Consider the following 27,759-nt stretch of genomic DNA (forward strand, 5'->3'; position numbering starts at 1 on the left):
TTTGAGTATTCTATGTCAAACTGTGCCATTATGATGCTAATCTAGGCCTGATTTAGCAACTTTAATAAGAGGCTAAACCCTCTTGTAATTAGATAATAAAATTTTATTATGTATTTTAATATTAAAAGTCTTAAAATCAAACTCTTCAAATCATATGCTGGTACAAAAACCAAGGCACTTAAATATCAGAGCCTCGGAAAATGGGAACTAACGACCGGCTGTGGCTAATTCCTCACCCTCAGAAATGTAAACACGGATTCCTCCGTGGTGGCAGCCCGAGCTGGCCCCTCCAAATCCTGTGCAGGAGAACCGGCTCAAGGGTAAAGCACACTCTACCATTTCCAGCAACAGCAGGAGATGGCTCTGACAGTTATTTCCAGGATACAAATTACACAAGTATAAAAACAATCCCCATAATGATTAAATGCAGTTATGTACATAGGAGAATACCAGTGCAAATGGTAACATATTTAAATGGTTTTCCTTCATTAAAAAAATTATATATGATATTAAACCATCAATCACTGCTGAGGCACAGGAGTTTAAATGTATTGTCACTGGCTGAAATAAATGACTTGGAGACTGGATTCTGGCTCCCTCAATATGGTGTCTTTGCTGTTGCTTAGTCACCCAACTCTCTGCTGGTTTGGGCTACATCTGGTGGATTCCATCCCTTTCAATTAATAAGGCAAGTGATGCTATCAGTGGATTACATCCTTAAACTGTGCTTAGAGGTAGAAAATCACACGTCCTGGTAGGATGGGAGGGAGGGCTCTTTCATTTTGTTAACCGTTTGGAACAGTGTTCACCACACTTCTTTATTCTATAGTATATAATGATCTAACTACAGCAATTCCATTTGGCTCCTTCTGTAGTGGTTGATAAATATGTCTGATAGCTACAGTTACTGTCTGCAGGTTGTACTTATGAAAAATGTTTGTGTGGGTTACTATGCAGATGTTCATGGACCATGGCAAGGTGTCAGTCTCTGCCAGGGGTTTGGACAAACACCAAGATGTAGGGGATCTTGGGAAAAAAACAAGGCACCCTAACAGTGTATTCTGATCGTCATAACACTAATTTGGCGACTGTAAGTCAAGAAGATGATTCTGAGCCAGTCATCCAGAAAATATACCTATAACAAAAATTAAATCAAAGTGGCAAAAATGTGGTTAATAACAAATGGCTTAGACTTGCATAAATCCTTCTAAAAATGAACAAGTAATTTCATAATGTCACAGAATGCCATATTAATAAAATTAAGAGTTTTCCTATTTTAAAAATTAAGAACATTAAATTTCTAACTAAACTAGTACTTGAGGGTAGCAATCACAAGTTTTTCATTCTTAAGAGGCTTATTTCCCATTAGGAATTTTATGCCTAGTTGTTACCCAGGTATTTTGTTTCAGCCTTGCTCCTCCTGGATATTCTGATTTCATCCTTAGTAACTAGATTGTGCCCATCTTCACACACACACACACACACACACACACACACACACACACACACACACACACACACACACACACACACACACACACACACACACACACACACACACACAGTGCATGCACACAAATGTGCTTGTACACACGACCATATAGTCATACATATACATATGCACACACTGAAGTTATTCAAACCTAGTTATCTAAAATATCTAAAAATAACAAAATGTTGAAAGGTGAAGACTTGAGCTTCACTGTAACCCTCCAGTATGCGCAGACACAGATGTAATCAAACACGCCCCTGCCTTTAGTAAAAGAAAAATAACATTAAAAAAATAAAATAATGGCATTCCTCTCAAATAACAAACAAAAAAGTATGCTTCAAAGCCACTGAACGATCAGACAGAGGTGGCTGGACCGCAGCAGGCTACCTGGAGGCTGGGCCAGACCTACCCCAGGACCACGCACGGAGAGGTCTCAGTTCTGAATTTCCTTAGGGTTGCATAATACAGAGCAGAAAGTTGACAGCCGTATGTGATGGACTGCCATTGTGTTCTGTTTTGTCTTGAATTTTCAACTGGTGGACAACATTTAAAAATCTGGATTTTTGGCTTCTCTTTAGGGTAGACATTTCAATACCTCTGGCAAGCGGACTTCTGATATTCTTGTAGGACACATTCAGCTGGCGCTGTGTCAGGGTTTCCTTCCAGTGTTCCTCATTCTGCCCGGCCTGAGGCCATCTTAGCTTGTGGTACCTGGTAGGGACTAGACAAGGTGTGATCCGGGGTCGGACTTAGACTTCTGGCATGGCGGTTAATAGGCCAGATCGTGCTGGCCAGTAAAGAGCTGCCTTTAGAAGGGGGGGCGTGGTGAACACCGGCATTCTACACTGACTGGTCAGTGCTGGAAGGACCAAGCACAGAGCGGTGCTGGGTGTGAGGTCAGAGGTCAACCTTGGGCTTCTCTACCATCATGTCCAGCTGCCATGCTGATGCTGGCCTAGAGAAATCAGGTTACAGGAAACCTCAGCAGCTGCCTCAGAGGCACTGAGGAGCATCGCGACCCGTCGTCCCACTGGCTCTCATCTTCTCAAGGGTGCACACCCACCTACGCTTTACAACCTCCGTGCCTGGTCACAGCGTCAGGCAACTTCCCTCCCAGGGATAGAGGACATTGGTCTAATTTACTCCATCTTAAGGTGACCGGGGAGGGCTGACGGATGCTTGACTTGCCTTACTTTAAGTGCTTAAAACACGTACAGGTCCTTGGATTAAAAGCCACTGAGCACACGAGAAAAGCAGATCGCTTTTTGTGGTTAAGCAAGTGAACTGTCGTATCAAACAGACTTTGGTTGGAAAGTTACCTAATTTTTTTCTGCCTCAGTTTCTATGTCTGGTTATATTATACCTTCACAGACCTACGGTGTATCTGGTAATACAAAAGCAACAAGCTTAAGGTTGCGCAGGCACATAAGCACCGAAGCCTGCCAATCCCATTCTTTCCTAGAAATAGGACACGAGTCCTGGCGCAGACTGCTGGCAAGGAGGCCGCGGTCACCGCCAAATGTGTGAGGCACACCTCTGACAAGAAGTGTCAGCTTCCCTTTGGTCGCTGGCTTCCGTCAGTTCCCTATCAAGTCACGAATATTTTTTCATCTTGGTTTTTTTTTTGGGTCCGGTCGTGGGGCCTGAACTCTGGGCCTGGGCGCTGTCCCTCAGCTCTTCAGCTCAAGGCTAGTGCTCTGCCACTTGAGCCATAGCGCCACTTCTGGCTTTTTTCTTTTTGCTTATGTGGTGCTGAGGAATCGAACCCAGGGCCTCAGGCATGCAAGGCAAGCGCTCTACCACTGAGCCACCTTCCCAGCCCTCATCTTGGTTTTGATATAAAGCTACTGTCATATGTTTAGCAATAAAGTTGTAAATCAACCAGATTTGAGTGAGCTGATTACATGGAGGGTGAGTGTTTATGTAAGGGCCACTGAAAATGATCTGGTCAACATTAGAAAGTCTGGGTAATTACTTGTTAGGAGGATGAGAGATGTGATGTGACGATATTTTGCCACATCTGTGAGAATCTTGCTAAAAGTTCTATAGGCCGAAGTTTTCAACTCAGTTACAAATGCAACTGCATTTTCTCCTACTTAGTGTTATAAAATGGAATCGTAAGTATGAAAGATGTATAGTGTGTCAAAATGTTGAGCGATATCATTTCAGGATCAACACAGAAATGAAAAAAGTGCAGATGACTTCCCTTTTGCTGCAATTCACTCTGGGAGGCATGTCATGAAGAGCACTATACAAAAGCAATTTTCATTGATTGACTGACTGATTGAGGAAAAAGGGTAAATGCTCTTTTTAGCTTACATCCCCACTGAAGCAGGATTCTTACAGCTTCTGACAGCTAGTCACAACCTGTAGTTAAATTCCATGTTACCAAACAACAACAAAGATGAAATAACAATGAAATAAAAAAAGAAGGGAGGGGAGAAATAAAACCATAATTAGAACTTTTCTGGGACTTTAGCACTTTTGAGCAAAAAGACAGATAAGGATAAGATAAATTCAAACCTAACCCCTCTGATCCTTCTATGCAACATGTATAGATATGAAAGTAACACTGCTAAAAATACTTGTTAATAAGTTAACTGCGTAAGAGAATAATGAATGCTTCTGTGGAAGGTGGTATTCTCTCTAGGGCAACTACTTTCCTTTGATGTTCTCAGTGGAGAAGCGTTCAGTATCCAGTGTCCTGTCCGTCTCATTTCAAAAAGAATCAGTCTGTCAAGTGCCGCTTCTAATCCAGCACATCTTTCACTCTGTGACATAACCAAGTGAATGCTTCTCTATGGTTAGAGTTGCAAATACTTACCATCAATGATGAAACCAAGACATTCACTTACAAATGGTAACTTCCCAATTACTGTATTAGACCAGTGTCTAATCTATTAATCAGGAGTAATTAGTAATACTAACACTGTTATCATTGATTTGTTTATAACATTTTTAGTTTATTCTTTTTTTTTGGGTCTGGTCGTGGGGCCTGAACTCTGGGCCTGGGCGCTGTCCCTCAGTTCTTCAGCTCAAGGCTAGCGCTCTACCACCTGAGCCACAGCGCCACTTCCGGCTTTTTTCTTTTTGCTTATGTGGTGCTGGGGAATGAACCCAGGGCCTCATGCATGCAAGGTAAGCGCTCTACCACTGAGCCACCTTCCCAGCCCCTAGTTTATTCTCTTAATGACATTAAAACACTTTAGGAATCCTTCCTCCAATTTATGCAAACTGAGTTTTTCTCAACTGTTAAGTTTAAGCAGTAAAGGCTAGGCAACACCTTGCACTTCAACCAGACTCAAAGGAACTAAAGGTAGATGTTTACAAAGTTACATTTGTATGTAAAGCATGGAAGATGGCCAACTTGACTGTGTGTGTGTGTGTGTGTGTGTGTGTGTGTGTGTGTGTGTGTGTGTGTGTGTGTGTGTGTGTGTGTGTGTGTGTGTGTGTGTGTGTGTGTGTGTGTGTGTGTGTGTGTGTGTGTGTGTGTGTGTGTGTGTGTGTGTGTGTGTGTGTGTGTGTGTGTGTGTGTGTGTATTTTTTTTTTTTTTTGGTCCAGTCGTGGGGCTTGAACTCTGGGCCTGGGTGCGGTCCCTTAGCTCTTCAACTCAAGGTTAGTGCTCTACACTGAGTCACCTTCCCAGCCCTGCAGAAAATAGTTTTTAAGACAATGTTTTAAGCTGTATAGGGGTAGTAATAAATACTTTCAAGTTGACTCCAGGCACTCAAAATTTCATTCCCAGGTTGCTGCATACAAACAGAAAAGCCTGAAAGGAGGCTGCCTACTTAAATCCATGCATCCTGTACTATGGAATGCGAGGAGGTAACTTCTGCAGTTTAGAGCTGACTCTCTTCATGCAATTAAGCTTTCAGCAAAATAGGCCCAGGCTGGAGGAAAAGAGTTCAAACTAGTAAATAATTGCAGTATCATTGCATCAGTTTAGCTTAAAGAGCTGACAGGCCCTCTCTAAACTCCAAGCACAATTAGTCATTAGGGTCTACTTTTCCATCACTGCTGAGCGATTTGTAACCCATTCCTTTTAACAGGGTTAGGCATTACTCAACGGACACAGATGCCCTGAAAACCAAAACCGCACGTTTAGAAGCAGCCACCTTGTTTACTACCTTCCGTGATAGGCAAATCATCCACCAAAAACAGCGTTTAATGGGCAATCAATGAATAACCAATGAGTCACTTTTCATCTGAGTGTGAAAATGAGAATAATCTAATACAAGGCCCCTCTGGTGAGGGGGGACCTGAGGTTCTGCTGCTCTTCAGGGCTGATTTATAAGGTCTTCGAAAGCTGATGTACACAGACCATCAGGGGGACCCATCCCCGCTCATAATAACCCCCAACAGGCCCACTCCCTCTTTTCCAAGTCTATCCCTTCAGGCTATTAGTTCTGTCCGGCTAATTCTTCCCACTGCTCCTGCCGGCTGCTTTTACCCTGACCATCCGTTCAGCCCAGCCGACTCAGAAGTAATTTTATACGCAGCAGAGAGCGGGTGGAATTGATTTTTCACTCAGCACTCAGTTCCCATCTGAATAATTATCAATTTTAGAGCCTCATAAAGGGAAGAGTCAAAATTTCAAATCAATTCAAAAGAGCTTTTGAGACGACAGACACTGTGCATAAGAATAGAGGTCAACGTTGTCGGTGACCTGAGGAGATGATGTCAGGTATTACCATGCCCAATAGTTGACATCAGAGGCACTCAAGATGATAGAAACCAGTGCAGATGCAAATCCTATGTATGCTGACTACCAGGGACCAGTCATCAATATTTAAAATGTATCTGAAAGCCTACAATCCAAATAAATAGAATGCATTCCGTTGTTAATAAAGATTTATCACATCTCAGTCATATACAATAAAGTGAAAGAGTACCGCCTCTTATTAACACAGAGAGATGATTTAAGCCAGCAAATGCAAGGTGGTCCTGAGTAAAGACACACTTGATGCTCTTGTGCACCACCGTTTTCTGTGCTCACAGATGATCAATTTTGGCTAAAACTCTCTGCTACAGATTATGGGACAACGCATGATTACTGCTCCATGTTGGGTGAGTGAATTGGCTTTAGACTTGTCTCTTGCTATGGCGGGGAGGGCTGGGTCTGATTTCTGGAAAATCCATGAATATTGATTTTCTTTCATCTGGCACAGTGCTCATGTGTTTGGTGCTGACGTAGAGCATGAATTTACTAGAGGAAATAAATAACCATGGATTTGCCAGATTCCCAGGAAATCCTATCCCCTTGCTGCACCACCCACCTGTTGTAACCGTTCAGGGTCAGACCAATCAGCTGCAGACCTACAGCCTCTGGTCATTACTCAAAACATGAATACACCCCTACCCAATCCATACACAGAAAATAACTGCTAAGCTGAACATTCACCACAAATAGTTTGCATAAGTTCTTTTAAGTATTAATTTTCATTAAAGTTTAAATGACAAGGTAGCAAGAAACTAAGTATTTACATTTGTAAATCATAGATTAGTATGGACACAATTTGGCAAAAGAAAACAACTTAGCAGGGTGCTGGTGGCTCATGCCTGTAATCCTAGCTACTCCAGAGGCTGAGATCTGAGGATTGTGGTTAAAGGCCAGCCAGGCAGGAAAATCCATGAGACTTATCTCCAATTAACTGCCAGAAAACTGGAAGTGGAGGTATGGCTCAAACTGGCAGAGATCTAGCCTTGAGCAAAAGAGTCAGGGATAGCACCCAGACCCCACGACTGACAAAAAAGGACAAAAAGAAAAAAATAGGAAGATATTATTTTTCCAATTTAGTGGATACAGAATTATCAGTAGTATATCCACTAAAAAGGCGTGTACATTCTGTGCTTTGCTTGCTAGGAAGGTTCTCTGCCACTTGAGCCACACCCCCAGCACTTTTTGCTTTGGCTTATTTTCTAGGTAGGGTGCCTGCCTCCTGTGTAGTGTGGGCGTGCGTGCTTTGGGGATATGGTCTTATCACATCCCCCCCCCCGCCTCCCCCCTCGACTGGCTTCCAGCCACTCCAACCTTCGGTTCCCCCTCACATCTACTTCTTGAGTAGCTGGGATTATAGACTATATCCTGTATATTCATTTTAAAATGCACATTGTGAACTGTGATTTGCAATTTAAAGTTTGTAATTTAAAACTTAGACTGAACTCAAGTTAGCCAATTAGACAGTACAGTTGAAAAGAAAAGCATGTGGGTTGTTAATTACATGCTCTTGGGAAATATTACCTAACTTGCCTGAAGAGTGATTCCTAATGTGAACTTGGGAAGAACACTAACTATGCTGTGCTGGTTCCTAGCAAGTGGCCGCAGCAAACACTAGGCAGACAGCAGACTGAAGATGGATTTTTCAGAGGCTCCAGGTAAGAAGTCAGGGTGACTATTTCTAGCTCCAGTGTGCCTACCTTTTCTCGGGCCTCTGTGGGTTCGGGTTCGCCAGGGTGAGCTGAGCGACACGCAGGTACTGAGGCTGGGGCCCTGGGACCAGTGTACATCAGCTTTCAGGGAAAGAACTCCTAGAGAGCAACTGCTAAAGAGCCTTGGCAGCAAATAGAAGGGAAGTGTAGGGAGCTGGCTGGCTTCTGGGAAAGACGTGAACACTAGATTACCTGCTGAAGAACATCTGGGTTTTGCTGCATAAAGTGTAATAGTCTCTGACCAGCTTGCACAGCCTCTCGGCATCGAAGGGCCTTCTTGCCTTCTTTGGCAATGTGCTTGAAGAGGTAAGTGACGATGTAGTCTAAACTGGTGCAGCAGCTGGAGGAGACCACTGTATCTGTATGAATAGTAAATAAGGGTTCATTTGCATTGTTGAAGTGTTTGCTGCATTCCATTATAAAGTTTGTTTTAAAAACCCTGATTTTCAGTCATTAACATCAAACTCTAAGTTCCTTGGAAATAAATTCTTGCCTTGTTTTTCTAAACCTGGTGTGCACCTAGGCCCTAGCACAGAGGAGACACATAAGAAAATGATATCCTGGTCTGCATTGGACGGAGGTCTCCATTTGGGTTTTGCACACGTCTGCTCAGTTCAAGCAAAGTTTATGAACTATCTACTTAGTGTAAAGTTCTCTACCTCAGGTGCCCTGGGTGTAATCTTCATCCTGATGTCAAAGAACTCAGTTTAATGCAGAAGTCACTGTGTCAAAATGAGCAACGTATGACGTGTATGGCTTTGAGGGCGAACTCATGTTGGTTTGGGGTCAAGGAGAGTATAGTGAAGGAGCCCTGGAGTTGGGCTTGGAAAGAATATTCCAGTTAGATATGAGGAAGGTCATTTTCAGGCAGAGATGAACAGGAGGCAGTACAGTGTAGATGGGAAACGGATTTTAGAGCCACGCATCCTTTTCAATTATTTGCTGTGCTATTACTCTGAAAAAGGCATTTCACTTCTCTTACCATTTGTAAAATACTTCGCAGACGGCAATGAGAAGAAAATAAGGTTATCAGTAGTAAAAGTGGCTGGTATTATTGACAGTTTACTATGTGTTATTACAGTGTTAAAAGTTTTACATATGGGAACACTAAGACTCAGATTAAGTGAAATGTCCAGTGACACATAACTAGAATACTGTGATGGCCATCATATGAAAATAAAGGAGTTGAGACTGTAGATCTGTATCCTTAATCTCTAAAATAAAACCAGGTATTAAGCAAAAAGTATAAGCAAACATCAAGTGTCTTCTTCAAACCCCTGGGCACTCAAGAGCTGGCTGCCCCAGGGAAGCGGACGGACTCAGCAGAACGCTTGGCTTGAGGAGGGAGAGAATGAATAGGGGTCATGAGGGAAGGCTGACCCAGTACACTGGGGTCTTCCTTGATGTTGACGTTCAGCTGGTATTACTGAAGGTTTTCTGAGTTTGTAATTGGTGTGATAGTACCCCTAGATTAACATCTCATTCACATCTAACTACTATTGTGTATGACATGCATTATTTTCATTTTTTAATATGTAAAAGCTAAGGTTAGGATATAGCTTATGTCTAGCATGCACAAGTCCTGGGTTTGATCTACAGCACTGAAAAGGGGAGAAGAAAATGAAAACTCCCTGATTACATGGTTTATTCAAACTCCGTAATTTCAGCTCATAGCATAGATGGTGCCCATGATTTTTGGCTAATGATGGCATGCAAAACACAAGATTTTTACTGGTAAGAGAAATGATTAAAAATGATAAATATAATAGCTCCAGAAGAGAAGTGTGTTACAGATTTCATAGTCTCATACTGGTAAAAAGAATTTACCAAAGTGAGTGGAGAAGCAAAGGTTTATTAGCATGCTGCTCAGAGAAGTAAAGGGCATCTAAGCAATACAAGAATATCTCTGCTGCCATTGTGCAAGCGTATGTGGTTGGGGAAAGGCTTTTAGTGAGTTTCCTATGGTTCTGATTGGCTACTTCCTTTTCCTAGGTCATGCTGATTGGTGGTTGCTTCCTCAGCACATAGTTTGGATTTTGTGGGTATGGTTCTAACACGCTGCCTTCACTCCCTCACCCCTCCTGGCTCTTGGAAGTCTGCCATATCTCCCCAAGCAGGACTTTCTTCCACAGAGGAGATGAGACAGTAGGGTTGAGAAGTAACAGTAAGAGAATAGTTTCTTATCATTCTATTTATGCTCAGACACATATATGTCTAAAATACACTAGAAGTGAAATACTGTCCGAGTATAAAAATGGGTGGGTGAACTCACTTGAGAAATTTTTCTAGAGAGGGTCATGAGTTCTGTTGAGAAATAATAACACTTGGCATCGCTATCATATTAAAAGCTTAAAGCAGCACGTCATTTGAATGTGAGGTGTCAGGGAAAGTTAAACAAGAAGGAGGTGTAGGGGAGACCTGACACAGAGACGAGCAGGAGCACAAGGGCAGAAGATTAAGGGAAGTAACAGACAAGATACAAATCGCAGTTTTGGAAAAGAATAGGACTATAAAATTTTTAGGAAAGAAGATTTTGTTTTCTTCCTCATAAAGTGATGGAAATTTGATGAATCAACTGGTTGACTTCTTTGTCTTTTCCCACTAACTGGGATTGCTCTGTAGAAAGAGAGCATCGGTTACAGAATCTGGGAGGTAGCACAGGCGTGGGCTATGAGTCAGATGTAGATTTGTTGAGTTGGTTTGTTTTCTTTTTCTTTCACATCTCTACATTTGAAGTCCCAGTTATAAAAACAAACAGATTAAGTACCTTAACACCTTAACACCTACAACAGCAAGCAGAAATTGATGTGGTCATGTTCACAAGTGAGGAGCACTATGCTATCAATCATACAAAAGTTTATGGACTTTACATGGATTTGGTGACTGTGCATGGCATATGCGCTGCATTAAAAGGTTTCAATCTGCTCACTCGGCGGTGGAAAAGCAGGCAAACACTTTAGACACAATGGCTGGGGCACAACTGCTTGCAATAAAAGCAAGAGGAGCCTCCATTATGGCGGTTAGGGGCTTTGAAAAAGATACATAGTACTTCTAGGTAGATTTAAACATGTGCAATCATAAGGATCAAGGGCATTTGGTCAAAAACAATGAATAATGCTAAGGATGGGGTTGGAGGTATGGCGCTGCTGGTAGAGCACTAGCCAATGAGCAAGAGTGTCAGGTACTGAGTTGAAGTCCCTTCTCTGACCTTACACTGCAGGTCAAGCTATCCCATGCGACTCATACAGAGGGCGCTTCTGACAAAAGGGTATGTGGACATCAGAGCTTTAGATTCAGTAGTAGTTCTCGGCTTTTAATGTTTCTCCTCTGGTTCCAGAATAAGATTTCAGGGCCTCACACTCGCTTGGCTCATTCATTCAGCTGCTGTTCTACCACCTGAGCCATGTCTCCATCTCAGCATTTTGTTGGTTATTTTAGACACAAGAATCTTGTGGACTTTTCTGCTTAGGCTTGCTTTGGAGCTCAGACTCCTAGTCAGAGCTAAGATTACAGGTGTGAACCACGACATGTCTTAAAATCTTTTTTTTTTAAAAAAGGGTAACATCCATCATGTAGACAAATTTGGCGTTTTTTTTGATATGTGGTTTTGAACTCTGGGCCTCGTACGTGTGAAGTTCACATTCTATCGCCAGGCTACACCTCCAATCCTGGAAATAATTTTTAAGTATATTAGGTACTGTTCTCTCTAGCAACTGGTCTCCACAGGAAGCGCATGCATCATTAATAGCCCCCTGCTTACGAAGAGGCATCATGGAAAGCTGTGCTGAGAAGTTAGCTGTGTGGGGAGAGTTGCTTAACTGAGAGTCACGAAGAGTGATAACCAGCCGAGCCCAAACGCGCTTCAGCTCAGAACCCCTGGCCACAGCAGAAGGATGAAGGTTTTGGAAAAATATAGTTTAAAAGGCAATTTCAGAGACAAAAGTGCCATTTGAGAGGCATAGTGCTGGAAACAGAGGGGCACAGGTTTAATCTATATTACTTAAGATGTTTGACTCCACTGAGATTTGAAGGCATTGTGTAAAATATACTACATACTTCCTACTTTTTGTACACGACGTGAAACATTAATGAGATACACTATGTAAGACTGAAACATAGTGCCTGACACACAGGGAGGGTTTCTTTTTTTTGCTTCTTTCCTGGCAATTTCAATCTCTTTAAATACCAAGCTTGACAGACTATTCAAAGATCTCTTTGCTCTGAACAGATGCAATCACGCTGTTCAGGGGACACTGTGGAAAATGACCTGTGTCACTTGTAGGCAGGGGTGGGAGGAAAGCAAAGGAAGAGGTGATACTGTCCAAGAAAAGAAATCTACTCATTATCTGACTTATGAACTGGTAATCCTCTGTGTAACACCTTAATAAGTATAAAATTACAAGAGCAAAAAAGTTAAAAAAATCTCTTTTCTCTTTCACATTATTTAATGTCTGTAAATGCTAACATTATTTCTTCAATGCTTTGCTTTCACATTATGATTATACTGTATGTGCTATTCAGGAATGTGTTCAAACCAAGTGTGGCTGCTCACACTAGAAATTCTACTTGGAAAACTGAGATTGAGAGGATCATGGCTTGAGGCCAGATGAGCAAAAGGTTCATGAGACACCTACCTCAATGGGAAAAGACTTCATGAGACCCCACCTCAATGTGGAAAAAGATTAGCACAGTGGCATGGGCCTGTTCCAACAGCCACAGCAAGAGGCATAAATAAGAGATGGCAGTCTAGGCTTGCCCAGGCCAAAGACAAAATCCCATCATAGAAGTAACCACAGAAAGTCAGGTGTGGGGGCTCAAGGCTGTAACCCTAGCTATTTGGAAGGTGGAGGCTGAAGACCCTTGGTTGGGACCAACCAGTTCCTGAGACTCCATCCTGACCAATGGCTGGGTGGAGCGGCAGGTGTCTGATGTGGAGAAGGTGCAAATTGGGGAATCACAGTCATCCTACCCAGGAATAAAGCAAGACTCTATTTCAAAAATAACCAGAACAGGCTGGGAAGGTGGCTCAGTGGTAGAGCGCTTGCCTCTCATGCCTGAGGCCCTGGGTTCGATTCCTCAGCACCACATAAGCAAAAAGAAAAAGCCAGAAGTGGCGCTGTGGCTCAAGTGGTAGAGCGCTAGCCTTGAGCTGAAGAGCTGAGGGACAGCACCCAGGCCCAGAGTTCAGGCCCCATGACCGACAAAACAACAACAACAACAACAACAACAACAAATAACCAGAACAAAGAGGGCTGGCAGAGTGGCTCAAGTGGTAGAATGCCTGCTCAGAAAGCATGAAGCCCTAAGTTCAAATTCCAGTACTGTCAAAAAGTAGAGGAATAAGAATACATCCTGTTTACATATATTAATGATGAAATTTCATCAGGGAAGGACTGGGCAGTTACTAGTGGGTTCTACCTTTTGCCTGCCCTTACCATTCCTGACCAAGGAAGCACTCTCTCCCTGAGCCTCCCTGCCTGCTCCGCCCAAGCCCTCCACCCGTGATGCCAACCCTCCTCTTAGCAGGTCCCTGGAAATGGTCATCGCCCATTCCAACCACTTGCTCAGCACTTACCACAGTCTATCTCCTGATACGTGCTCGTCCTCCACTGACTGTGCAAGTCAAGCTTTCCTGTGACCAGGCCTTTTCTACCTTGTCTTTTTCAGTACATCGTACAGTATGTGCACAACTGGTGATTACTGAATAAAGGAGTTGTGAGTCCTAAGAGAAGCATCTCATAAGCCTTGTATCTGGTCTCTAAGTGAAAAAGGATGTGAGTGGATGGGCGATAAAAAAAATAGCCTAAAATTAAAAATGCCATCAGTTCCATGTTCAGACTTGAGGCACACAATCTACCACTCTGCTGAGGCCCTTGACAGTGTAACCAAAACCTGCGTGCAGCTCCAACAAAACCGGTGTAATGCTACTGAATGCAGATGATACACTTTACCTGTCAGCCTCATCTCCAGCTTGCGATGCCAATGTGCAACCCAAGAGGCTGCAGATAAAAATCATGAGTGCAGGGAAGACGGTTTCTTCTAAGCATCTAGCTGTGGAAGCTGCAGCCTTTATCAGCAGCGTGGTGGGATGAAGAAGGGACAGACTCCTGAGTCAGGTAAACCACTTTACTTTCTGAGCCACAGCCTACTCATCTGTGTAATCCAAGTAATGCTACCCTTAATTCATTCTCTAAATCGTCAGTGAGCACGGATTTCACCCCTGGAGCTCTGCCCCGACCTCTAGGAGCATGCAGTCCCGTGGGAAGTGGGAACAAGCAGTATTTTCCAAGTACCTCACGCACTCACATTTGGTGACAACGTGGATGAGAGGGAAATGAACACCCATGGCAAATTCAGGCTCTGAGTGTGTGTCCACTGTCAATACACCTAATGGGTGGCTGTTCTGTCAAGATTCTTTGAGAGTCTTGTTATAATGCAGATTCCAAGCCTGACCACGATCACAGTTTGAGAATAACATAGCTATCTACAACGAATTCAAAATCCACAGTGTTACCTGATCTGAGAAAAAACAATGTCAAGCTAAGCTGTAATAATGAAAGACAAGACTTCTGCTTCTGCCCATGAAGGATTAGCTGCGATGAGAATTTGCCCTCCTGCCATAAACAACTAGCAAACAGGACAAAATATATGAAACAACAGTTCTCAATTACTGCACAACAAGTAGTACAGGCCTTTAAATGAGGGAAGAGGGAAAGGAACGAGCAAACCCCACTACTGTGAGGCTGGCTGGCCAAGCAGTTTTCAGGCTGTGGGTCAGTGAGCTGGGGTGTGGAGGGTGCGGCAGCGGTATCTATCTCCTGGCATGTACATGTACAGAAGGAGACGCTCATGGATATCTGCACGGGAGTCCTTTCTAGTGTTTGTCCAAGTGTGAGAAAAAAGCTCCCGAAAGCTCAAAACCAGCACAGCTCACTGGTGTGTCCTAACCGGGCCGGCCCCTTCGTAGTGGGCTTAATGACTCCAAAAGAAAGACCATACTTTGATCCAAGCAAGGCAAACTGACCCAAAAACTGAAAGGACATCCAAAATCTCATTTTTATTTATTTCCTTTTTGCCAGTGCTCCAGCACTGCTCCTGAGCTTCTTTTGCCCAAGGATAGTGCTCTATTACTTGAGCCACAACACTACTTTTGCTTCTTTCTGAGCACTTTACTGGAGATAAAATTCTCATGGACTTTCCTGCCCAGGCTGGTTTTGAACTGCGATGCTCAGACCTCAGCATCTTGAGTAGCTAGGGATTACAGGTGTGAGCCACTGGTGCCTGGCTATCAAAATTCAAAATCTAACAAGAGACAAAATAGAATTGCTAATGTCTGGCATTTATTAAAAAATCACAAGGGCATAAAATGTGAAAAAAATATGACCAATAAGAGAAAAACAAGTGAGCAGAAGCAGATTCTGAAATGACTTTAAAAGTTAAAAGTTTTATAAATAGGATTAAAGTTAAGGGAAAACATGAACTTGATGAGGAGACAAGAGACAAAGAAAGGTATGAAAAAGACTATGTTGTGCATGCCTGGAGCCTCATCTCTTTGGAGAGGCTGGGGAGTTTGTGGCCAGCCCAGGTTACATTTCTTATACAACCGGCACTCATTCCTTCTCACAAAAGGGATTTTTAGAGAATAAAAATACAATGTCTGAAGTTTAAAAAATATTTAGGATTAATAAGTTAGATTAAAATATCTAGAAAAGAGATCACTGAATTGGGGTTACAGCCATCAAAACTACTCAAAATGAAACACAGACAAGAAACTCTAAACCATTATAGGAAAGGATAAGAAAATACTAGGAACTTACTGGCACAGGCAGTAACTTTCTAACTAGAACTCCAGTAGCTCAGCAATTCCTACAGAATGGGAGAAGTATCTTCGCCAGCTATACACTGACAAGGGATTGATAACCAGAATACACAGAGAGCTCAAGAAACTAAACTCTCAATGAATCAATAATCCAATTAATAAATAAGCAAATACATTGAACAGATACTTCTCAAAAGAATTTGATTATTGTGTATTCATGAAGAGAAACATCACAGTAAAACCTCTTTTTACAGTTAAAATACTAATACATTCAAGAGAAAAGGAAAATCTCTTCAGAAGATAAAAACCAAAAGTTAAGAAAGACTGCCAGATACATGTACAGTGAAGGATCTCCCACCGTGCGGGACTGTCGGGGGGGGGGGGGTGGGGGTGGGGGGAGGGGCGGAGGGGGCTTTGGTTGGAGGAAGCAGGCATCTCTGTCTCCAGCCCCGTTCTCTTCTTCTCTCCATTCCTGACCATCACCAGCTGAGCAGAGCCAAGGAATTTCACTCTTACGTATTTACCCAAGAGGAAAAAGTGGTCATATAAAGACGTGTCCAAGACTTGTTCATCATGGCTATATTCAAAGTATCAAATAATAGAGACAATCCTATTGTCTGTGGCTGGCATGTGCACATCCACACAATGGAGTCATACACAGCAACAGGAAGAACAAGTGGACAGGTAAAACAGCACAGAGAGATCTCAAGGGCATTATGATCAATGAAAGAAGCCGGACACAAATGATTTCCTGGACTCTGTATGAGTCTCCACACAGGATATTCTTGGACAAGAAAGTAGACACTGGTTTCTTGGCACTGGAAGCAGGGATAAGGACTGCTCTGTAGGGACACATGGACGTGTAGCATGGTGATAGCAGCATTCTGTACACTGGTTGTAGTAGCTCTTGAGTGTGTCCACATTTGTCAAGACGCCTTGAAAATGGTGTCTCAAAACTACAGAATTTTATTATATTTAAGTTATGCCTCTTAATAAAGCTTATTACAAACAAACTGTAGGGCTGGGAACGTGGCTCAGTGGTAGAGTGCTTTCCTAGCATGCATAAAGTCCTGGGGGCTGGGAAGGTGGCTCAGTGGTAGAGTGCTTGCCTTGCATAAAGTCCTGGGCTCGAGTCCTCAGTCCCACATAAATAGAAAAAGCCAGAAGTGGTGCTGTGGCTCAAGTGGTAGAGTGCTAGCCTTGAGCACAAAGAGGCTCAGGGACAGCGCCCAGGCCCTGAGTTCAAGCAAAAAAAAAAACAAAAACACAAAAAAACCCAAGAGAACTACAACAACAACAAAAAACTGTATATCAGAGTATGAAAACATGCATTTGCTACTTGAAATTAGTATTAATAAAATAATCAGTTTGACTTCATAGTATCTCTTTCTCCTTTGCTGGATTGAGTTCTTAATAAATACACAGGAAGAGACCACAACCAAGTTTTTCCTGTGAAGACAATGTGCATACCCCATCACCCTTACCAAGAGTCGTGAGTCCCTCGGAGATAGATGTGAGGACGTACAGGAGCACGGGAGCCTCCAAGTTGGTGATGAAGCCCATGTGGTCTTGGGTAAGACACTCCAGGAGCGGATAGTAAGACTGGCTCAGCTTCCGATATTGCTACAACAGGAAGAAGGCCAATCATATGATTGGAAATTGTATACTTACACACAAAGTCAACAAATCAATAAGACAATGACTAATTCCAATCCAGAGTTTAAAGAGATCTTGATAGGAATCTCTTGATCTCTAGAAACCTGCATTTGATAGGTTATTCCAACTTACCCTGGATGGCTAACACTTAAATGCTAGTAAAATCCTTAAGGTATGACATTTAGAAGACTAAATTATTTTTCTGAACTGGAGTATTGTAACACCGAATAGTGCTTAATAAATAGCAAGCAGGCAATCTTCCTTTTTTGGGTAACAAATAAATTTGCTGTTGTAATAGGATTTGGCATAATGGTCTGCTTATTATTATTATTATACAATGCGAATCCAGCTAACCAAATTATTACCTTGTAAATGGCTTAGTACTTGCCATATTCTACAGGCAAAAGATGATGAGAAAGACAACAAGCAAATCTCAAATGCATCTCAAACTCATATACAAAGACACTTTATTATAAAACATATAAGGCGGGCTGGGAAGGTGGCTCAGTGGTAGAGTGCTTGCCTTGCATGCATGAGGCCCTGGGTTGGATTCCTCGGCACCACATAAACAGAAAAAGCCAGAAGTGGTGCTGTGGCTCAAGTGGTAGAGCACTTGCCTTGAGCTGAAGAGCTAAGGGACAGCACCCAGGCCCAGAGTTCAGGTCCAGGACTGGCAAAAAAAAAAAAAAAAAAAAAAAAAAAAAAAAATATATATATATATATATATATATATATATGTATATATATGTATATATATGGCAAAGCAATATTCTTAAACTGATGCTAATACTATTTCCATAAGAATCATCTGGAGTGCCTGTCAAAAAATACCCTTTCCACTGACTGTGGTGACAATGTAATCGTCACTCTAGCTATGTGGGAGGGTGTAGCAGGAGGATCACTGACAGAGGCCAACCTCAGACAAAACTGTGAGACCCTACTTGGAAATAAAAAACCCCAACAAGCAAAAACGTCTGGGGGCACAGCTTAAAAAGCATGTAGCTCAGGGCTCAGAATCACAGTGCCACTGGGAAAAATCCTTTACTCTTGACATACTAAATAAAAAGCTCTTAGAATGAGCATTGTTAACATGGATGTTTAGTAGGTAGTTTTGGTACCTTCAAGTTTGAGAATTACTGAGTTGGAGATTTGCTTGACTATTGAAAAAAAAGATTGGAGAGGATCACTGCCATACCTCAAGTGGTAAACCAAAAAAAACAGATTAAGAGAAAAACTCCTGGAATAATAACGTTTTCTTGGTGAGCTTCAAATGTATGAAGTTGAAGACGACACATTCTGATCTGACTTAGGTTTCGACTTTGTAACTTGCGTGACGCAGCCATAGCTCTTGAAGAGCATTCCCTTCCACTTTCAGGAGACGTAATGACTGGCTGGAGATGTGGTTCACTGTGACTAGCTCTGGAGAAGAGGATGAGCTAGGCTGGTAGAAGGGCATGGGCGCTTCTCACAGGGTCATCAGCAAAAGCCCTGCAGACTGTACTTGTGAGAACGTGTGAGCTAATCTGAAGTTGAGTTTGCCTGTGATCTCAATCAGTTATGTGGACATATTGAGAACACACTGATTGCTGTGCAATTTGGTAGAAGTATTTTTTAAAAAGTCTGGTAAACCGGCCACTAAAGAAACTGAGACATTTTCTTTCTTTTCTTTTCTTTTTTTTTTTTTTTTGGGTCCGGTCGTGGGGCCTGAACGCTGGGCCTGGGCGCTGTCTCTCAGCTCTTCAGCTCAAGGCTAGCATTCTACCACTTGAGCCACAGCTCCGCTTCCGGCTTTTCTCTTTTTGCTTATGTGGTGCTGAGGAATGGAACCCACGGCCTCAGGCATGCAAGGCAAGCGCTCTACCACTGAGCCACTTTCCAAACTTAGACATTTTCATTTCCAACAAGCACTCAGTTTTCAAATAGACAACAGAATCTGAAGACCACTGACTCAAATCATAGAATCTAGACGGCAGAAAAGAAAAGGGGCCTAGAGATCACAGTCATTTTAAAGGTGAGGCTAGAGAAATAGGTGATTAATGGCAGATGAACGACGGCCGTCTATGCACCGGGTCACTCAGCGTCTAGTTGACACGCTGACCACCATGCCAGGAAGGGAAAATCCTGCAGCAACCCTGTCTGCCCTGGCTCCAGGAAACACAGGCCTTTTCTGAATTAGGAGAACTGTCAGTGATTAGATGAAATTACAGATTGTATTTCCTCTGTACGTAGAGCCTGGAGCACTCTGGATGGCCAGCCTGCCAGGGGTGGTGTCTGCTCCCCCTAATCTCCACACTTGACATATAAACACGGCCACTAGAATTGTACAAATTCACTAAGTCAGAGCAGAACACAGTCTTAAACGTGAGATGTTCTGGAGTTACATGAACCCCCCAGGCTTCATTATAACGACGCCAGGCCTGTGGTGGTGTTACTTCACGTTCACACAAAGACTCCCGTGGCACATGACTGCTCACCAGTAAGTCACTGTGGGACACCGACAGCAGCATCTTGACAAAGGCCTGAAGTACGTTGTCAAAATGGTTGTCCCCATACAGCTTGAAGACGCCAAAGCTGACATAATTTCCACACAAGGCAGATTTGAGAGCTGCGTAGCAGATGGAGATGCCCTTGAGTTTCATTGGATAAATCTGATCTTTTGAGAGGCTCCCCAGGGACAGGATCCGGTTACCTGTTTTAGGGTAAAAGCAGAAAGACAAAGTGACAGAAGTCAATGTAATTTAAAGCAGTTATGAGGCATATTAGTTGATATTTTCACTTTACTGATAATGTTGCCTTTCCCAACATTGTTCCAAAAACTGAACCAATCCACTGCAATGAGAAACATAAATATACAAGGCTGTTTGCTTGGGAAACACAAAGGGTCCAAGGAAAATTAGTCCAGAGCACTGGGAAAACTTTCTACCTACAAAAAATCTGGATGATTATATTAATAAATAGACATAAAAATTAAGTTATCATTTAAAATTGGTTTATGAACTTTAATGTAGATTTTATCCCTTCAATAAAGAGTTCCAAAGATGGGTGAAATAACCAACTAAGCCAGAGAAAATGGTTACCTGATTATTATAAATTCTGGGTAAAATTTCAACCTTTATATATGATCTTGATCTTGAGTTACTCATTTTCTGTGCTTGGTCCTGGGGCTTAATCTCAGAAGGGTCTCTGAGCTTCTTTGGCTCAAGGTTAGCATTCTACCACTTGAGCTACAGCTCCACTTCCAGCTTTTTTTGGGTTTAACTAGAGATAAGAGTCTCACGCACTTTCCTGGTCAGGCTGACTTCACACCAGTCTGGTACTCAAGAGTAGCTAGGATGACAGGTATGAGCCACCAGCACCCAGCTGAATTACTTCTCGTTTAGAAGCCTCACAGAGAAGTTCTTGGCATAGTGCAAAGTAAGTATTACTTTTTCTCCCTTAATCTTTCTTCAAGAAACCTCAAGAGAGGATTAGTTTAAAAACAGTATCTAAATTCTGTGTTCATAATCAAAAGACAAATGTTTGTACGTTCACCTAAACTCTTTCTGGATTAGTCAGCATTTACAAGAAACAAAAACGGTGCTAGAAGGCATGTTATTAGGCAGAGAATGCTTACAAATAGTCGTCCTGTTTCTCAGCTCTGCTTTTCCTCTGCAAGTGAGCACTCTTCTGGAATTGAACCTAAATTCATTTTGTGAAACCGACAGGTGAAATGTGTGTCAACTGGCTAAGACTCATTTCCTTATATGACTGTGGGCAGAATTGGCCAAAGGGGAAATCTGTGAGATTTGGAAGGCAGGAGTAAAATAGCTACCATGGCTTCCTTGAGAGCTGTGAAGAGAGGTGGTGAGAAAGCAGATACAGATATACTGCTAGGTTCAAGCCGCTTCTTGTTCTTCTCTGCGAGGTGTCTACCAGCCAGTGTGGCCACGAACCCACGGCTGTCATCAAGTGACTGGCAAAGGCCCAGCCTGCCACTGACTGCTGTGCTATGATCCCAGTCCCCTTATGTTGATGATCTCACTCCTGCAGACACATTCACCTAGATTCTACATTTCCCTTCAGTCCCCCAAAGTACCCACCTACAGCATTAATTCAGAAGGGCTGAACAGATTTTTTCCCCCTCTCAAGTCTACCTCTCCCTTCTAGATCTATATCCTCATCTTTACAAGGTCTAATTCCTGAAAGAAGCTTTCTATCACAGAAATGTCACAATGCCTTGAATGCCACCATGTATAAGCCCTGTCTGGGAGTGTGTCACAGCAGTCACAGGACCCGTGTTAGAACAGGGCTGGCCAGCGCAGGGCGGGCTCCTCTCCCTGTCCCTGTCTACGCTGTCCTTTGTACAGCTCTACAAGTTCACGTGCTTTATGATTTCTACATCTGAACAAAAGTGTTCTCTTGGAAGGGTGAAGTGTGCCTTGGAATTTACTCAGCACCAAAGGCTGTACCCTTTTCATGATCTCACCCTAAATTACCTTGGAGATACAGTAGTTCCAAAAAGATTCACTCTAATATGACAGCATATTTAACAGTTACTTTACGTGAGGTGCAGGGGAAAACGAAGCAAAGTTATTTGTTTTGAGAGAGTTCATTTTTGTTGAAGAAACAGATTTGTGACTAAATAACTCCATGCAATGTGACAAATGTTATCAGAGAGGTGAGAGGATGGCATAGGGGTAGAAGAAAGGAGTGACGTGTATTCTGGTGAATAAAGTGTTACGGCACAGAGGTTTAAGGAAGTAGGGTACTGCAGAAAATGATAGTTCCCAGGCACTGCGATTCTGCATCTGCTTGCAAATAGTTTAAACCGAAGTAGCTTTTTTCCCTCCTCCCTCTCCTCAAAAGAAAAACACTGTATACATGCTAAGGAAGAGCTGGGCGAGATGGGACGCATTTGCCTACCCTTAGTTTGGAGAGGGGCTGTTTTATCCATGTCCTTTTTTGGGGAGGGGACCAAGAGCTGTGATGGGAAAATATGACCATAATGGACTGGATAATCTATCATCAAGAAGGCTATTTACGATCACAACTTTTTTTTTTTTTGGGTGGTTCACTGGAGATGAGAGTTTCACGAGGACTTTCCTGCCCTCAGACCTCAGCCTCCTGAGTAGCTAGGGTTACAGGCGTGAGCCACTAGTGCCCAGCTAAGATCCCAACTTCTACTGCCATGTTAAATACTGCACATATTTTCTATTTCCCAGACTGTACCAGACATTATTAATTAAAACAATCAAACAATTAACTATTAATTAAAACAATAAGTTGTATACTATTATGACCTTATGATAGAATGCTTCATATGTTTGAAATAGGAAACTCTACCATATTGTACTCTAGGTGTCTCCATGGAGGCTTTTAAGGACCAAAAACAAAACGCTTGGCCAAGCCTCACTTTTCATTCTAATTCATCTTTATTAAGTATGTCTTATTCAATCTTATTCAATAGTACTTTCTGAAACTGGAGACCTTGCCTTCCTACAGCTAAAAATCTAGCAGTTAAGACTCATATTAATATGAAGAGAAGTGGCAGAATTTCCATGTTCTTGTCTTCACAGCTACTCGGGAGACAGCAATTAAGAGGTTGCAGTTTGAGGCCAGCTAGGCCTAAGAGTTTGGAGAGTTCATCACAATAATGGCTGGGCGTGGTGGCACATACCTGTCATTCCAGTAAAAGGGAAACCTTCTTAAAGAGCACAGAAATTACTGACGTGTACCCTAAGAGGCATTGTGAGAGTGGGGTCTCGTGATCACACATTTTATGGTAAAATTTCTGTAAGAAGACAGATGGGACCACACTGGTATTGAAGTAAGAAACATTTTCTCAACAGGTGATAACTTTTACAAACACGTTATCCAGACGTAAAAAACTGAAATTATGTAATTTGCAGGAAAATGATTGCATTAGTAGCCATCATTTTAAGCAAAACAAGCCAGTTTTTCAAGGATAAAAACTGTATGTTTTCCCTCATATGCAGAATGCAGGTTAGGAATAAAGACATGAACGTTGAAGTATATTTTAGGTGCCTGCAGGGAGGGAAAAAAGAGTGATAAGAGGTAAATATGATCATATACGAAAATGGCAAAACAAAACTCATCATGACAATTGATAAAACAGTAAAAACCACATTATCAAACTAAAGTACTATGGCAGTGGCATAAAAACACACACACAGATTGGTGGTACAAAAATACATCCCAGCACATATTATAGTCAGCTAATTTCTGACCAGGACACCACTAAGACACAGTGAGGAAAGGAAATCTCTTCAATAAATGGTGCTGGGAAAGCTAGCTTTCCACATTTGAAATAAATAGTGAATAAGTAAACTGGACTCTTATACCATATGTACAAAAAGGGCAATTGATATGTAAAAGCAAAAACAAAACCCTGAATACCAGACAAGAAGTTCTAACTGCTAGAATACTACCCCAGAGGAAAAACCGACTCTGGAAGTGTTTTCTTAGATTCCACACTAAGAGCTTAGGCTACCAACACAGAAATAAATGGGAATACATTAAAATAAAAAGCTTCTGCACAGCAAGAGAAATAAAGAAAAATACAAACGTATAGACTGCGAAAAATATCTGCAAACTAAAAATCTGATAAGGAGTTAATATCCAAAACTTATAAAGAACTCATAACTCAATAGTGGAAAAAAAAAAAAAAACCTGATTAGAAAAGTAAGCAAAAGCCGTTACTACATTCCTTTAAAGAATATATCAAACAGCCAACAGGGATAGGAGAAGTGCTCAATATCATTACTCATCAGAGAAATTCAATTCAAATTCATTATTGTTTATCCACACCCTTTGGGATGGCTGTTACCAAAAAGTTGAGACAAGGGGTTCCCGTGGCTCAGGCTGGTAATTCTAGTCACTCAGGAGGCTCTCAGCCTGAAACCTGCACCTCCATGTAACTAGCAAAGAGCTGGACTGGAGGTGTAGCTGGCGCAAGTGGTAGAGTGCCAGCTGTGCAAGTAAACCAAAGGAGAGCAGGAAGCATGAAATTCCAGCCCCAGAACCTACAACAGCAGTAACAAGATAAAACACGCTGGCAGTGGTGGACAGAAAAGGGACTCCTGTACACACTGCTGACGGCAAAGCCATGGTGAAAACGAGCTGGAGGTTTCAAACAAAATTAACAATAGTTCTACTATGATCCAGTACTATGATCCAGTTCTGTTTATACCCAAAGGAAATGCCATTTCTAACCGTTTGTGTTTGTAGAAGCTACTCTCTGTGTTCAGTGTCCCCTCCCCCTTCTATTTGTGGGGCTGGATTTTAGACCTTGGTTTGCAGGCCTTAGATGCTTGGGGAAGAATGTTTTTCCTGTGTCTTTTTTATCTTACTAGTTCTTGTAACTCTTAATGATCAATAAATGTGAGCTTCGCGGAAGCTGGACTCCACGGGCACGTCTGGCCCGTGTGCGAATGTTAGTGAGAGGGAGCTCTGGGCGGGATGCTGCGGGCTCAGCCGGAACGATTCTCTCTGGAAGTCACCTCGCTTGGTTCTGGGATGCTAGGCGCCGATCACGCTACTGCCTCCACTAGACTTCCCTGGTTTTCCTCTTTGCAACTTCGTTAGGTCTCCAGCCACTTTTCTGGTAAGATTGAAGAACACACATCCTTGGCTCTTAGGTGGTCTGTTTTCAGAAAGTCTCATTTATTGGAGAGACTTGCTTAAGTCTTTTTTTTTTGCTGGTCCTGGGGCTTGAACTCAGGGCTGGGGCTGTCCCTGAGCTCCTTTTGCTCTACCCCTTGAGCCACAGGGCCACTTCTCGCTTTTTCTGTGTATGTGGTGCTGAGGAATCAAACCCAGGGCTCCATGCATACGAGGCAAGCGCTCTACCACGGAGCCACCTTCCCAGCCCCTGGCTTAAGTCTTTAGTTACTTCAAGCCCAGCGCTGTCCCCCCCCTGCCCTTTTCTAATCATTTTACTGTAAATGTAAGTTCAGGAGACCCCACTTTCACAGTGCCTCTAATGGAACCTGTCCAGTAATTTTCATGCTCTTTAAGAAAATTTCTTCTCAGCCACTGATAACTTTTACAAACACATCTAGTGCAACAGGTATCAAGCTGTCATGGTGTCAGCAGGATCCCCTCCTTCTCTCTCTTCTTTAGAGCCTCTATGCTCTTTCACAGACCTCTAAATCTCTGCAAAATCTGTTGTCTGTTATCTGACTCACCAAGAGTAGCAATGGCTTGTACAGAACTTTACAAGCTCAATTTCCTCATGTTGCATTGTGCCTTCAATGCACAACAGAGAACACACTGCTTAGAAGATGTACATTCTTTTTCTTTAAGTTTTAAAATTGTTATTATAAAGGTGATGAACAGAGGGGTTACAGTTACATAAATGAGGTAAAGAGTACATTTCTTTTCAGGAAATGTTACTCATGCTCAGTTTTTCTCTCGCATCTCCACCCACAAGTTGTGTAGTTCATTTTCAACATAGTGTCTAGTGAGCACCATTGCTCCGTTTGTTCACCCTTTGTCCCTCCTTACCTTCCCAAAGACAGATACATGTGCAAACAGCACAAAAAGAAAGCCAAAGCAACAAAGAAGAAAAAAAAAACCCTCTTGTTTCCATTTTCTGGAGTTTATTTAGACAAATATTATTTTATATGATCAGAGGTACACAGGCACTGTGTCTTAAGAACATGCTCCTTTGGTCTCACTGTGTGTGAATGCCTAGAGACCTGTATAGTTTATCATGTCCTGGGGTACTATAGATATAGCTTTCACATGAGAGAAAACGCGCGCTGCTTCTATCACCAAGGCTGGCTCACCTCACTTAACATAATTTGTTCTAGGTCTATCCATTTCCCTGCAAGTGGCATACTATTATTCTTTCTAATGGCTATGGAAAATTCCATTGTGTGTAGGTAGAATAGTTTTTGGATCCACTCATCTATGGGGCCCCTGGGCTGGTTTCCATGGCTTGGCGACTGTGAGCGTGGATGTGCCAGTGTCTTTACACCTGGCGAGGACGTACATTCTGAAGTCCAGCGAACGTTCACAGTTTAAAGTTTAGACTTTTACACACTGAGCCCTTTAAAACAGGTAACTGGGGGAGGAATAAAAGCAGTTAGTTCCACTTTGACCAGCCTTAGGAAAATGATCACCATTTTCCCTTCTGTGTACTCCTCAACCAACAGATGTCACTAAAGACACCAGTACCCAGAGGCAAAGGGGAGAAAAGATTAGACAAATGGAAAGTGAGCTTAAGAAACATTCAGTTCTTAAAACTGAGAAGTAGGTTTCCAAAGTAATAACATTTATTACACCGCATGCAACATTTTAACCAAAAATTTAAGAAAGAAATTTCTTTTATTAAGTTGCTCAGGCTGAACGGATCATAGCACTAAGTTTTGAAATACATGTTCCTGAAGCAATTTAAAACTCATTAGAAATAATAGGCTTGGGCTAGTAGAAAATGTGGTAAAATTTAATCCTCATCCAAATGTTACCTGGGCTGTACAAACAGGAAATTGTTTTGTGCTACTGTGGCTAACCTCATTGCTGACCCTGAGCTGTAACGGCAAGAGCAGCTGAGAGCTGAAGCAAAATTAAAAACTTACATCAAAGTACATCATGACAGAATGTAGATAAATAAAACAGCATATCAAAAGTATTTTTTCTGCCAGTCTCATAGAGCAGCAAGGTAGAGGTATTCCACAAAATGTACAATAAATCAGGAGTATTAGACAATGATTCTGCCTGCTCTGCATCACCAAGTCACTTCCCAGGGGGGGGAGAGCCGAGAGGAAACCCCGTGGGCACGGGACAGAAGGCATCACAGAATGTTCTGGCTTCTTTCCTCCATAGGTTTCCCCTTTCTTCACCTTGGCTCACCAAAGAAATAAATAATGTTGGCTTTGCTGTATTTCTCAGTTCTTTCCCTCATCTTCCGGCGTCTGCTGGCCCTCCAGTGAGTCTGTAAGACTCTTCAGAGGTAAAACATAGGGACTACACATTATAGAAGGCAAAGGTAGACAAATTAGCCTGATTAATGGAAGTCAGGATAGGCATCAGTGGAGGAAAGACAGAAAGTGTTCTATTACTCATAAAGTGCATGTGTCAAAGTCACTAGTGGCACAGTTGAACTTCTGATTTCCCTTAAGTTTCAGGACAAAAGTCACCAATCTTTACAGAATACCGCTTCTTCCTAAACATCCGAGGTACATCTTCCAGTGGCAACTCCCAAGAGGCAGAAAGGAGTATGGACGGACTGACATGGAATGAAATTCCAGTTGGAGGAACTGCCAGCTATGCAGCGTCTGGGGTGCTTGGGAAGCTCCCGAGCTCTCCCACACACCACCTTGTGGAATCCTCACGACCAGGTCGGAGACATGCATTATT

General features: G+C 42.4%; 1 protein-coding gene across 3 annotated transcripts in view; it reads right to left on the reverse strand.

Moving 5' to 3' along the window:
• Nucleotides 1–27,759, reverse strand: part of LOC138815304 (ran-binding protein 17) — a 210,685-nt gene that overhangs the window by 17,541 nt on the left and 165,385 nt on the right. For all 3 annotated transcript variants that reach the window (XM_070004641.1, XM_070004642.1, XM_070004640.1), the window contains 3 exons: nucleotides 19,872–20,086; nucleotides 17,226–17,364; nucleotides 8,115–8,281 (listed from right to left, as the gene is read on the reverse strand). In XM_070004641.1, the coding sequence (XP_069860742.1) occupies nucleotides 8,115–8,281; nucleotides 17,226–17,364; nucleotides 19,872–20,086 (521 nt within the window). The remainder of the gene's footprint in view (nucleotides 1–8,114; nucleotides 8,282–17,225; nucleotides 17,365–19,871; nucleotides 20,087–27,759) is intronic.

The sequence above is a fragment of the Dipodomys merriami genome, unplaced genomic scaffold, assembly GCF_024711535.1.
Source record: "Dipodomys merriami isolate MVZ:Mamm:240054 unplaced genomic scaffold, mDipMer1.0.p SCAF_636, whole genome shotgun sequence".
Classification (NCBI taxonomy): Eukaryota; Metazoa; Chordata; class Mammalia; order Rodentia; family Heteromyidae; genus Dipodomys; species Dipodomys merriami.